At 48.1% G+C, this 12,704-nt stretch overlaps 1 protein-coding gene across 1 annotated transcript in view; it reads right to left on the bottom strand.

Moving 5' to 3' along the window:
• Window positions 1-2,123: 2,123 nt before the first annotated feature.
• The window catches only part of KLHL17 (kelch like family member 17), a 28,973-nt gene continuing 18,392 nt past the window's right edge, over window positions 2,124-12,704 (bottom strand). Inside the window, exons 8-12 of the mRNA XM_081955755.1 lie at window positions 10,014-10,181; window positions 8,887-8,975; window positions 6,990-7,063; window positions 4,630-4,811; window positions 2,124-2,704 (exon numbers count right to left, since the gene is read on the bottom strand). Coding sequence (XP_081811881.1) covers window positions 2,476-2,704; window positions 4,630-4,811; window positions 6,990-7,063; window positions 8,887-8,975; window positions 10,014-10,181 — 742 coding nt within the window. The 3' untranslated portion in view covers window positions 2,124-2,475. The remainder of the gene's footprint in view (window positions 2,705-4,629; window positions 4,812-6,989; window positions 7,064-8,886; window positions 8,976-10,013; window positions 10,182-12,704) is intronic.

Raw genomic sequence — 12,704 nt, 5'->3', positions numbered from 1 at the left:
CAAATTTCCCAAAATGAATGCAGCTGATCGAACCCTGACAAATTGGTTCCCAACCCCTTACAAGCCCACCCGATGTGCAAAACTAAGTTTCTGGGTGGAAAGCGGAGCACAATGCCAGACGAGAGAAGAAATACAGATTTACAGAAATCGTTTGTTGGTAAATGTCCTTTTGCAAAAACGCCTCCGAAGCTAAGCCACGATGCTTATAAATCTAAATCATGGATACAGAGAAGCCCAGGATAGTTGCCCTTTAGATCCACCCTTGGTGGCAAGCAGGCCACGGATTGTTTGTTTTCAAATCATGGCTTATATGAACGGTAGGATGTGTGGACTTCAACGCCCAGAATTCCCAGCCGCAGACACCTTGGCTGGAGTATTGAAGAAGTGGTGGACCCATAACTGTGGTTTGCTAACAAATATATGGCACCGAGCATTCGACCGTCTGTTTGATTGTGGCTTATGCAGTTAGGGAAGTTGACCCATCGTGGTTCGTAAAGCTGATCACGGAAGGATATGTTTAATCGTGGTTTGATAGATAAACCCCACTTCTGACCCAGTACCCCCAAAACCTCGGGCCAAATTTGAAGCAAAATTTGAACGAGGAATCTCCAAAGCTTGCGAGTTGGACGTTCAGTTCAACTGGCCCCCAATCCCACCCATCCAGCATCGTTGCGAACTGTCCAGTGAGTGTCACAGTGAAACCAGTGACAAAATAAATAAAACCAACACACAAACAAACGAAACAAAACAACAACAACAACAACAGCCCAGAAGCAGCCAAGTGGTAATGGGCAGAACAAAACGAACGAGAAGCATTGGCTGACTTACGAGAGCCTCTGCGTCATAAGCCTCTCCCACAGAATTTTCGTTGTTGCATCCAAAATGGGCAAAGGCAAAGAGAGGTCATCCATACTCTTCAAGCAACTTCCTTTCCTCTCTCTCCCCCCCACCCAATTTTCTCCACGGCGGGCTAGCTGGCATCCAAGCTGGGCTTTGTAGTCCAAACCCCATCCGAAGTGAGGGAACAGTACAACCACTGGAACCTTTTCAAGGCAAGGCCTCAAAACGTAGTGCATTTTCTGGCTTTCAAAAAAAAAAAAAAAAAAACCTTCCAAAGGGAAGTGCTGAAATGCTGCCCTCCCTTCGTGGGGCAATTTTCGATCGCCTTCTTAGTGCTTTGAGAACAAAATCCACGTAACGCAGTTAATATTATATGGAGCTTCACACTCCTTTCCGCGAACGAGCGTGGCAGGATAATTCTCTGAAATCAGACGTATTTTTTTAGTCAGGAATTGTGGGGAGAAGGCTCCGGAACAATAGCCTGGCACATATTGGTGCCAAAAAGACAAGATGCACAATGCCAAGTTGGTCCGTTCAAAAGGAAGGTGGCGATTGGGCAGCACTTGTTTAATCCGCGGGAATATTTTTCCCCCCACGAAAGTTTCCCTTCAGTAGATGGCGGCCATGGTTTTGGCTCCGAAGTAGATTAACAAAGCGCCCAAATCCGCCATTTTCTGTCCTGCAAACCTTCCGATTTAAGTAAATAAATATGGAAATAAATAGGGGGAAGGCAGACAGGCAGGTAGGTAGCAGATTGGCTGGCGAAGGTGAGTAAATAAATTAGAAAGGCCCCTATCGTTGGCACTCCCAACAACACAAAGCAGGGGAACCCGAGGTGAGCAATTTAGGAAATGCTACCGGCGCACCTCGAACTGTAAAATCCACTCCACAGAATCCACAGTAGGCCCCACATGCCTCCCCCAAACCCACCAAACAACTTCAACCAAAATTCTTCCCAGTTTCAGAGGAAGAGCTAAGCCACCGCGTGGAGAGAGCTCCAGACACGGGCCGCCGGGAAAAATACTAGGAGGATGACTGAATGGGTGGCCGACTGACGTGGAGAACGCGGAGAGGGCCTGTGGAGCACCTCAGCCCTCTTTGTCATGTGAAGGCATCCTTTTTCGCTAGACACCGAGGTGAGAGGACTCCTTTCGCCCACACACCTTTCAACCGTAGGTTTTGGTAAGAGGTTTTTGGCGAATTGTGATATTCACAGCTTAAAAGGTTCTGCAGTTGGCACACAGCCCGCGTGAATAATTCCACGGTCGGCGGTCCCTTGATTTTGGCCCTTACCAATCTCAGTCCCTGGCATGAGATGGATCCAGAAATTGACGTCCCATCGTGGAACTCAAAAGGTTGGTGAGTTTGGCCTACGAGAACCAGGCAGCATCGGTCTAGTTGCGGTGAGATCAACAATGGATGCGCAGAGAATTCTCGGGTTTCGCTTGTTTCCTTCTCTAGCAGGAGACTCCCCTCTTGCAGCTGAGCCCAACGGGAGGCCCCCCGGGGGACCGTCTCCGGGTGCAGCACCCCCCCCTTCACAGAGATCGGCTTCCGGAGGGGCCGGACCAAGCCGGTTTCGCGCTCCGACAGACGCTGCAGTCCAGGCGAGGTGGGGAACGGCGGGGTCCTTCGTCAAAGACTCGTCGAGGACACTGAGAGGGTGGGCGAGGATGGGGGCGGGAAGTTGAGGAGTTCCAGCACCGCCACCCCCACGCTGCTACGCCGGGTGAACATGCACGACGCTGCCACCCACTTGTTGGTCCGTGGGTTGTACTTCTCGATGGAGTTGAGGCTGGAGCTGCCGTCGTTCCCACCCACGGCGTAGAGCCAGCCTTCCATGGCCACCAAGTCATGGGTACTTCTAAAAAGAAGAAAGCGGAAACAGCTGAGTTGGGAGGGAGTTTAGAGTTCCTTCAAGCGGGAGAACATCTGGCTGTGGCTAAACTCTAGCAGCTGGAGAGTGGTGGGTTCCTAACTAGTTTACTACCAATTCCCTGAGAGGGCATTTTGCCGTCTTCTCCCGTCTTCTCTCTGACGGGAGAAGAGACCGAGGGTTTGGGGGCGTGACAGGCCTGGGTTGCTGCTGGTTCCAGCGACCCAGGCCACCATACCACTACGGGTCCAGCCAAACCGGTCCAAACTGGTAAGAAGCCACCGCTGGAGCTTCTAATCCTACAGGACTCACTTAAAACGGGTGGAATGGAGGTGGCTTCAGACTCCACCATAACGTTCCTTCTTCCTACCTCAGCTTTTCTTTAGAGCTATCAAACTATCCCATGGATTGGCTTTTTGGAATCTCAAATGCTTTCCCTCACAATTTTGCAAATGGTCAGATGCCTTCATAAAAGGTAAAAGGTAAAGTTCCCCTCGCACATATGTGCTAGTCGTTCCCGACTCTAGGAGGCTCATCTCCGTTTCAAAGCCGAAGAACCAGCGCTGTCTCCGTGGTCATGTGGCCGGCATGACTAGACACCAAAGGTGCATGGAACGCTGTTCCCTTCCCACCAAAGGTGGTTCCTATTTTTCTACTTGCATTTTTTACCTGCTTTCGAACTGCTAAGTTGGCAGAAGTTAGGACAAGTCACGGGAGCTCCCTCCGCTACGTGGTGCTCGGGATTCGAACTGCTGAACTGCCAACCTTCTGATTGAAAAGCTCAGCGTCTTAGCCACTGAGCCACCGCGTCCCTGAGCCTTCATATCTTCTTAATATTTATTCATTTATTTGCATCCTGCCTTTATTGGTTTTACAAAGAATTGAAGGTGGTGAACATATCCAACACATTTTTCTCTTCCTATTTTCCCCACTACTGGGACTAGAACTCATCGTCACCTGGTGATTGAGCCAAAGTCACCCCCCCGCCGGCTTTCATGTCTAAAGAGACAGGACTGGAACTCACCGTCTCCTGATGATTGGCTCAAAGTTTCTCCACCAGCTTTCAGATAAAGTAGGACTAGAATTCACTGTCTCCTGTTGATTGGCCCAAAGTTTCTCCACCAGATAAAGTGGGACTAGAACTCACTGTCTCCTGGTGATTGGCCCAAAGTTTTTCCACCAGCTTTCAGATAAAGTGGGACTAGAACTCACTGTCTCCTGGTGAATGGCCCAAAGTTTCTCCTCCAGCTTTCTGATAAAGTGGGACTAGAATTCACTGTCTCCTGTTGATTGGCCCAAAGTTTCTCCACCAGATAAAGTGGGACTAGAACTCACTGTCTCCTGGTGATTGGCCCAAAGTTTCTCCACCAGCTTTCAGATAAAGTGGGACTAGAACTCACTGTCTCCTGGTGAATGGCCCAAAGTTTCTCCTCCAGCTTTCTGATAAAGTGGGACTAGAATTCACTGTCTCCTGATGATTGGCCAAAAGGTTCTCCACCAGCTTTCTGATAAAGCTTTTTTGGCAGATGCTGCACAGGGCTGGCTCCTATTTAAATGGTTGTCTACTAGGACTCCAAAATCCCTCTCACAGTTACTACTGTTGATCAAGGTACCACCTATACTGTACCTGTGCATTTCGTTTTTGTTGCCTAAATGTAGAACCTTACTCTTTTCACCCTTGAATTTCATTTTATTAGATAGTGCCCAATGTTCAAGTTTGTCAAGATCCTTCTCTATCTTAAGCCTATCTTCTGGAGTGTTGGCTATTCCTGCCAGCTTGGTGTCATCTGCAAATGTGATGAGTTCCCCTCGTACTTTCAACATCAGAAAGCCTGATCTGGTGGGAAGCGAAGATAACTCAACTGTTGGGCCGCCACGATCTTTCGGGCGCTGCTCCCTCCCTCCCTACCTACCTACGGATGTTCATGGGAGCTACACTTTCCCACGTGTTGGTTTTGGGATTGTAGCGCTCCACCGAGTTAAGGCAGCTGGTCCCATCGTTCCCTCCGGCCACATACAACATCCCTTCCAGGACGGCCACGCCTGCACTACTCCGGCGGCTCAGCATATTGGCAATGGGTGTCCAGGTGTTGATCTGGGAGAGGAGAGACAAAGGAGAGGTTTTTTTTTTAAAAAAAGCTCTCAGCTTCCCCCAAAAATTCAACTTCAAAAAAACACTCTCCACCTTTTTTAGAGTTGTAAAAGATACACCTGAGGATCCAAAGTTTCTTCAGATCTTTCTTTCTTTCTCTTCTTTCCCTTCTTTCCTTTTTCCCCTTCCTTTCTTTCTCCTTTTTCCATCCTTCCTTCCTCTTTTCCTTTCTTCCCTTCCCCTCCCCTCTTCCTTTCCTTCCCTTTCTTTCCGTTCCCTTTCCTCTTCCTCCTTTCCTTTGCCTTCTCTTACTTTTCTTCCCTCCCCTTCCCTTTATGTCCCTTCCCTCTTCCTTTCCTTTCTCTTCCTTCTCTTCCTCCTTTCCTTTCCCTTCCCTTTCCTTCCCTTTCTCTCCCTTCCCTTCTTCCTTTCCTTTCCATTCCCTTTCCTTCCCTTTATGCCCCTTCCCTCTTCCTCCTTTCCTTTCCTTTCCTTTCCCTTTCTTTTCTTTTCTTCCCTTTCCTTCCCTCTTCCTCCTTTCCTTTCTCTTCCTTTCTCTTCCCTCTTCCTCCTTCTCTTTCCTTTTCCTTCCCTTTCTTTTCTTTTCTTCCCTTCCCTCTTCCTCCTTTCCTCTTCTTTCCTTCTCCTCTCCCTCATTCGTTCATTCATTCATCAAATTTATATGGTCACCTATCTCACAAAAATGTGATTCTGGGCAACATTTAACTCGATTAAAAAAATTAGTGTACAACAATATTATTATTAAAAGTTTTAAAAAGCAAGCCAAAAAGAGAATCGATATTAAGCAGAGGTAAATATCTCACTGGTCCCCTGGGGTGCTAGATTTACCGGTCACAGGTAGTCCTTGAGTTACGACCCAATGCAATTGGGATCAGAATTTCTGTGGCTAAACGAGACGTTTTATGCAAGTTGTGCCTGGGTTTTGCCATGGTGATTATGCAATTCTTAAGTGAATCAGGGAGTCATTAAGTGAATCCGGCTTGCCCCATGGGCTTTGCAAATGGCAACCCTCTCACCCCAGGAGTGTCAGTGCCACCATTAAAGATCTAATTAAGTTGATTTATTGCTAATTATCCCTACCTTCTCAACTAACTTTAAGCACCTGCCAGGAATTAGCAAAGGCTCAACGGAACTCAAGGAAGGATGGACTAGGTTCGCTTGCGGCTACATAGGGATTCTAGACTGATACCTCTTTTAACTCCGCCCTCTGATCCTCCTCCTACATCAGGGGTGAGCAACCTGTGTGGCTCTGGAGCCGCATGTGGCTCTTTCATCCCTCTGCTGCGGCTCCCTGTCGCCGGTCAGGTCCACAATTGATAGGGCTTTCGGTTAGAACAGGTGGAGGAAAAAGGGATGCCGTGCTAGGAGGAGACTCTATGGTGGGGGAACCGGACTTCTGGTCAGCAGAGGAAAAAGGATGCCGCGCTAGGAGACTCTATGATGTGGGGGGAACTGGACTTCCGGTCAGCAGAAGAAGAAAGAATGCTGCACTAGGAGGAGACTCTATGGTGGAGGGGACGCCATATTCCGGTTGGCAGAGGGAAAAAGGATGCCATGCTAGGAGGAGACTCTATGGTGGGAGAACCAGACTTCCGGTCAGCAGAGGAAAAAAAAAAAGGATGCCGTACTAGGAGGAGACTCTATGGTTTACGGGGGAACTGGACTTCCAGTCGACAGATGAGAAAAGAAAGGTTGCTGTGCTAGGAGGAGACTCTATGATAGGGGAACCAGACTTCCGGTGTGCAGAGGGAAAAAGAATGCCACGCTAGGAAGAGACTCTATGGTGGGGGAACTGGACTTCCAGTCTGCTCCAGAACTGAACAGGGGGCTTTGGTTAGGACCTTTGTGGCTCTTAAGTGTTTAAGGTTGCTGACCCCTGTGCTACAACCCACCATCAATACACCCCAGTTCCCAAGCACCGGAATCTCAATCACATGACCACGGGAGTACTGCTGTGGTTGTGCGTAGGGGAACTGGTTGCAAGTCACACATTTTTCAGTGCCGTCGTATCTTAGAACAGCCCCTAAATGGATGTCGAGGGCTACCTGTACCTCCTCTTCTGCTCTAAACTCTCCACCTCTTCCTTGGGGCTCATGCCATCCAAGCAGCAGAGAGGCAGGTGCGAGAATCTGGCCCACATTTTGCCTTCCCCCTCTTTACCTGCGGTTCGTACTTCTCCACCGTTGCCAAGTGGGATGAGCTGTCGTAGCCTCCAACAGCATAGAGGTTGCCGTCTGTGATGGAGAAGAAGAAGGGGTAAAAAAGCAACTTGTAAGAGATCACCCAGTGGCCCACCATCCAGGGTGTCTGTCTATAGGAAGTCCTTGATTTACGACCCACAATTGGGACTAGGGCTGGAAACCCGGTCATAAGTCATCATGGTTGTAAGTTGAGGCGCCCATGTGTCCGTAAGTGTTTTACTGACACTTTTCACGGCAGCCATTAAGCATAGTGGTCACTAAATGAATCCATACACTCCCCTAAAACTGTCTACAAAGGACCCAATCTGGTGTCCAGCCCTTAATATAGCTAAAGGTAATGGTAGAGGTAATAGAGATAAAGGTTCTCCTTGCGCATATGTGTTAGTCGTTCCTGACTCTAGGGGGCGGTGCTCATCTCTGTTTCAAAGCCGAAGAGCCAGCACTGTCCAAAGACGTCTCCATGGTCATGTGGCCGGCATGACTCGACACTGAAAGTGCATGGAATGATGTTACCTTCCCACCAAAGGTGGTTCCTATTTTTCAACTTGCATTTTTAACGTGCTTTCGAACTGCTAGGTTGGCAGAAGCTGGGACAAGTAACAGGAGCTCACTCCGTTATGTGGCGCTAGGGATTCGAACTGCCAAACTGCCGACCTTTCTGATTGACAAGCTCAGCGTCTTAGCCCCTGAGCCACCATGTCCCATTAGCAGAGCTAGATTCTCACCAAAATCTCATTATCAGAAAAAAAGGGATGTCAAAACGAAGATCTTAGTCATTATGCACTTAGTCCTTTCCGCAAGTCCTTCTTAACATACTCCACATCCACAAATATCTTTATTCCCCTTTCTATCTTTCTTTCTATCAATCCAAGGTGGGAACCTGTTCAACAGAGGCAAATAAAGTGTCAGGATTCCAAATAGTATCCAAAATTAAATCCGAGTCCGAGGCAAAGTATTGCTCAAAGTTCCAATTGATGAAGAGAGCCATGTTGGCACATCTGGGAAAACCCGAATCTGAAAGCTTCCCGGTTTTCCCCATCCAGTTGTAAGTTCAAGATCTTGCCCCCACACCCACAAGTCCATCACATAGTCCAATCTCCCACTGCCATGCTGACAGCTTCCACCCATCCAGTTCCGGTCAGATGCAGAGGTGCAGAGACAAAGGATGACCTTGGCTTTCTAAGAAGAATGTTGTTATGGCTACTTTCTACCCAACTCTGTATAATTCCCCCCTCCCATTTTCCCACCATAGAAAATGCGTCGTAGAATAATAGAAAGTGTGGCAGGCCAAAGATCCAAAAGAAAAGATGGCTGCAGGCCTGACATAGGGTAACCGAGCTATTCGCCACATCTATTCATCTCCGCCCCTTCCTTTTATCCCCAGAGCTAGGGTGGGGCTTCGCTAGCAGCAGTGGCTTTTCCATCCCAAGAACCAGCCCATAGATTTCCACTGTCCTCCTCTCCTCTGCCTTCTATGCATCTGCAATCAGGCACTGGACCCTGCTGTTCCTCCTCTTCCTCATCAGCCACCTCCAGACCTGGGGGCTGTGGACTCTCCAGAGGGCTGATGGACAGCCCAAGCTCCGCCTCTGTCTCTCTGTCAGTTCCCTCCTCTCTTCCCCCTCGGAGCTCTTAGGTTGCCTTGATGCTGACCGCCATGCCTCCTCCTCCTCTGATTCGACTGCTGGAGGGGCTGGTAGCTGGCAGGCCACAATAAAAATAGTCCTAAGTCCCTTTCTTCAGTGCCATTGTAAGTTCGAATGGTCATTATATGAGCTGCTGTAAGGGGAGGGTTCCCAGGTCCTAAAAATCCCACAACCTCGCGCATCCGTTAAAAAAAAAAGGGGGGGCCTTACCTAGGGTTGCTATGCGGACGTATCTCCTTCTGGTGCTCATCGCTGTGATACTTGCCCAGGTGCCGGTTAGCGGGTCATATCTTTCAGCACTGGGACACATCAAGAGAAAGCGGCGGAATTAAGAGCTCTCTGGAGCAAAGCATTTTCAAAAGGCAAGAAGATTAAAAAGGAGGAAGGATGGTTTGGGGCGGTGAGGGTGAACCTTTTTGTAAAGGCGTGCCAAAGTGTCCCACATGCACAATTCAAGGCGGCCCACCCACCTATGCATGCCCGCGCGGCTCCCACCCAGTGCACACGCCAGTGGTGGGTTCCGGATCCCATGGCAACCAGTACGGTGCAACGGGGCTGGGCATCCACCAAATTTGCGCGCATGCATCCTTATCTCCTGCGACGCTCAGTGACGCCTCTGCAACACTCCAGCTGCTCCACGGAGTATTGCGCAGGTGCCGTACGCTCCATGCGCAGAAGCGCCGAAGAGCTCAAATATCGGTAAGGAGTGCAGGTGGGCAGGTGGGCCATCCGGAGCACTGTACCAGGACAGTACCCAGTGTTCCTGGCAGGCACCGGTTCGCCCGTACTGAGGCGTACCGGTCATAACCCACCACTGGCATGCTTCTTCTTATGGGGAGTTGATGGTAAGATGAATTGATGTGAACATTTAATAATACAATACGATGTTGGTTTATGTAATAGTATACATGTGATCATACGCTATGAAAATAAAAAAATAAAAAACTTTACGAGGAGAAAAAAAAGAGAACTCAAGGGCTTTAAAAACAACTTTCCAAAAGTTTCTTTCATACGTTTAAAAAAGAAAAAAAAAAGGAAAGCAAGAAGGAAAAGAAGAAGAAGAAGAAGAAGAAGAAGAAGAAGAAGAAGAAGAAGAAGAAGAAGAAGAAGAAGAAGAAGAAGAAACAACAACAACAACGCCCGACTTGCTGAATCAAAAATCAAAACGACATGGGATGGTGACTTACACCCGTCCTGCTTCCCATGAAAAAGGAGAAATTTACCTTGGTGGTGTTTTGACGAGGGGTAGTTTTGAAGAAGAAGGATCTAAAGAGCTTCCTTCGGAGGGATGGATGGGGAAACCTGGCAGACCTTTTGAACTTTGAAGGACCCTTTACCTGTTCAGACACGAAGCTCCGTCGTAGCCCCCAGCAGCATAGAGAAGGCCGTGCAGGGCTGCCACCCCAAGGCAGCTCCGTCTGGTGCCCATGGAGACCTCCGCCTGCCACGAGTTGGTGACAGGGTCGTAGGACTCAACGGTGGCCAAGTCAGACGTTCCATCATAACTGCAGAGAGAGAGAGAGAGAGAGATCCGTGTGTGTTTGTTTTTCTCTGTGCTCCAGCATAACTCTGGAACGCCTCGAGCAATTTCAACCAAACTTGGTACATGGATGACTTACTCTCTGGGGAAAAAAATACTGTGGGGGTAAGACACCTCTAACACCCCTCGGGGAGGGGGGGTGTCTAGGTGTGTGTGTTCCAGCATAACTCTGGAATGCCTGGGCCATTGAAATGAAAAGGAATGAATTATATTTATAGTGTCAAATCACAGTACTTTAGACAGTGATAGCGTGCAGTTTGGATTCAGCTTCTGTTAAGGTACAGCCTGTTGTGCCTTAAAATGGCTTCTACTAGTTTGGTAGGGAAACGTCTGCAAGAAAACCACCAAGCTCAAATAGCCTCAAGGACCCCACAAATCAACCCTGACCTACAAATATAATGTGTGTGTGTGCACAGATGACTTAGTCTCTGGAAACAAATAATGTGGGGCAAAGACACCCCTAACACCCCTCGGGGCGTGTGTTCTGTTAAGATACAGCCTGCTGTGCTTTAAAATGGCTTCTACTGTACTGCCGTAAAATTACTTCTACAGTACAGTGCAGTGGAGTTGCCATGGTAAGTACTTCACAGTATTCCACCAGGGGGCTCCCTCTGGTAAGGGGGATTGGTTCTTAAAAAAACCAAACAAACAAACAAACTGTTCCTCTGCCTCACTGCTGTCCGACTCCGGAGACTCCGGAAGCAGCACATAACTCCCAGATGGCCCTGTCCCCCTGCTCTCTGCCTCCGACGCAGAGCCCTCATCCGAGCCTTCCCTAGACTCCAGGACTGGCCCATGTCCCTCCCCAGCCTTCTCGCTGTCTGACTCTCCTGCCAGCTCCACAACAAGCAGCCCTTTCTCGTGTGGCTGTTGATAAAAATAGGATCTCCAACATGATCGCTGACGTCCGATGACGGATAGAAGAAGAAGAAGAAGAAGAAGAAGAAGAAGAAGAAGAAGAAGAAGAAGAAGAAGAAGAAGAAGAAGAAGAAGAAGAAGAAGAAGAAGAAGAAGAAGAAGAAGAAGAAGAAGAAGAACAACAACAACAACAACAACAACAACAACAACTTCTTCACTTGGAATACGGCATTCAGTTCTGGTCGCCACGATGTAAAAAAGATGTGGAGACTCTAGAAAGAGTGCAGAGAAGAGCAACAAAGAGGATTAGGGGACGGGAGGCTAAAACATACGAAGAACGGTTGCAGGAACTGGGGATGTTTAGCTTAAGAGAAAGAAGGACTAGGGGAGACATGATAGCAGTGTTCCAATATCTCAGGGGTTGCCACAAAGAAGAGGGAGTCAAGCTATTCTCCAAAGCACCTGAGGGTAGAACAAGAAGCAATGGGTGGAAACTAATCAAGGAGAGAAGCAACTTAGAACTGAGGAGGAATTTCCTGACAATTAGTACAATTAATCAGTGGAACAGAAGTTGCCTCCAGAAGTTGTGAATGCCCCAACACTGGAAGTCTTTAAGAAGATGTTGGATAGCCATCTGTCTGAAAGGGTATAGGGTGTCCTGCCTAGGCAGGGGGTTGGACTAGAAGACCTCCAAGGTCCCTTCCAACTCTACTATTGTATTGTATTGTATTGTATTGTATTGTATTGTATTGTATTGTATTGTATGAAGAAGAAGAAGAAGAATGAAAAGGAGAAGAGGTTTTCCTCTAAGAAAAAATGGAACGGCCCCAACTAATCATGGTCCACTCTTGGTGGCCTCTCTACCCAGTTCTCTTGGTTGCCATTTGCCCCGGGGGCTGCTTCTGCTTTGCTTTGCTTCCTGTTTTCGTTGACTTCCCAACTGATCTCATGCCAGCTAGCTCTTCCGGGTGCTTCAGCCTCGATCAGCCCAAGCTGGGCAAGCAAGTGCTGCCATCTGCTGTGGGCAAAGATTGCCTTCCTTTTTGTTCTTAGGGGGTGGGGGGAGTACATCTTTCCACAGCAGCTCAAAGGTTTGGTGGAACTCATGGCCACAAGGCTTACTGGCTAAAATATATATATTTAGGGCTAAAATATATGTTTATGAAGAGAGTAGGTTTACTATTTGCTAGCATGCCCCCTCTGAGATTCAGATGCTAGTGATATCCAATTTGCTATGGGGATAGTAAATCTATACACCCACGTTTCTTTCTTTCTATTTTTTCTATGTCTGTTTGTCTACTTATCATATATTCTTCCTTCTTTCCTTCCTTCCTTTTCTGCTTCCCTCCCTCTCTCCTTCCTTCTCTCTCTTTATGTTTTCCTCCATTCCCTTCCTCTCCTTCCTTTTATTTTTCCCTCCCTTCATCTTTCCTTTCCCTCGCCTTCTTTCCTTCCTTCTTCCCTCCCTCACCTTCCTTTTCTCCATTTATCTTTCTTTTTCTTTCCCTCACCTTCATTCCTTCCTTCTTCCCCCCCTCACCTTCCTTTTCTCCATTTATCTTTCCTTTTATTCTTCTTTCCCTCACCTTCCTTTTCTCCATTTATCTTTCTTTTCTTTTCATTGTTCCCT

The sequence above is a fragment of the Natrix helvetica genome (genome assembly GCF_964273705.1).
Source record: "Natrix helvetica genome assembly, chromosome: 5".
Taxonomy (NCBI): Eukaryota; Metazoa; Chordata; class Lepidosauria; order Squamata; family Natricidae; genus Natrix; species Natrix helvetica.
This window is presented reverse-complemented; position numbering and strand designations above follow the sequence as displayed.